Genomic DNA, 383 nt, shown 5'->3' with positions numbered 1-383 from the left:
CCGCCCCTCCCTGACCGACGTCGGGCCTCTCTTCAGCGGCAGCCCCGGCAGCAGGTCCACGCCAGCATCTGCTGCAACAAGACAGTTGGGTGGGTGAGCACGAGCTCCAGCAGGCTCCACAGCGTGCTGCCTCCACGGCTGCCCATGACCAGGCGCGGCTGCTCCCTCTCCCAGCAGGACAAGAGGACCAAAGGGTGGCTCGTCTCCTTCCTCCCCAGCTCACCCTGCAGGCGGGCAGGCGCCACTGGCCACAGCTCAGTGGCGGGGAGAGAAAGAGGGGCGCACCTGCGAGGGTGGAAGCCCTCCCCAGGGTCACTGCGCGCCCACTCCGCGCCCCACTGCCGCCCGTGGCGCCAGCACCCCGACAGCAGGGTGGGCGCCGT

General features: G+C 71.0%; 1 protein-coding gene across 1 annotated transcript in view; it reads right to left on the bottom strand.

Annotated features, from left to right (window-relative positions):
• Positions 1-71, bottom strand: part of ABCF3 (ATP-binding cassette, sub-family F (GCN20), member 3) — a gene marked incomplete at its 5' end in the record, with an annotated part of 9182 nt that extends 9111 nt beyond the window's left edge. Inside the window, one exon of the mRNA XM_010134774.1 lies at positions 16-71. Within this exon, the coding sequence (XP_010133076.1) occupies positions 16-71 (56 nt within the window). The remainder of the gene's footprint in view (positions 1-15) is intronic.
• Between the last annotated feature and the right edge of the window lie 312 nt (positions 72-383).

Source organism: Buceros rhinoceros, unplaced genomic scaffold, assembly GCF_000710305.1.
Source record: "Buceros rhinoceros silvestris isolate BGI_N320 unplaced genomic scaffold, ASM71030v1 scaffold32744, whole genome shotgun sequence".
Taxonomy (NCBI): Eukaryota; Metazoa; Chordata; class Aves; order Bucerotiformes; family Bucerotidae; genus Buceros; species Buceros rhinoceros.
The sequence above is the reverse complement of the archived record's forward strand: the minus strand, read 5'-3'. Positions and strand labels throughout refer to the sequence as shown.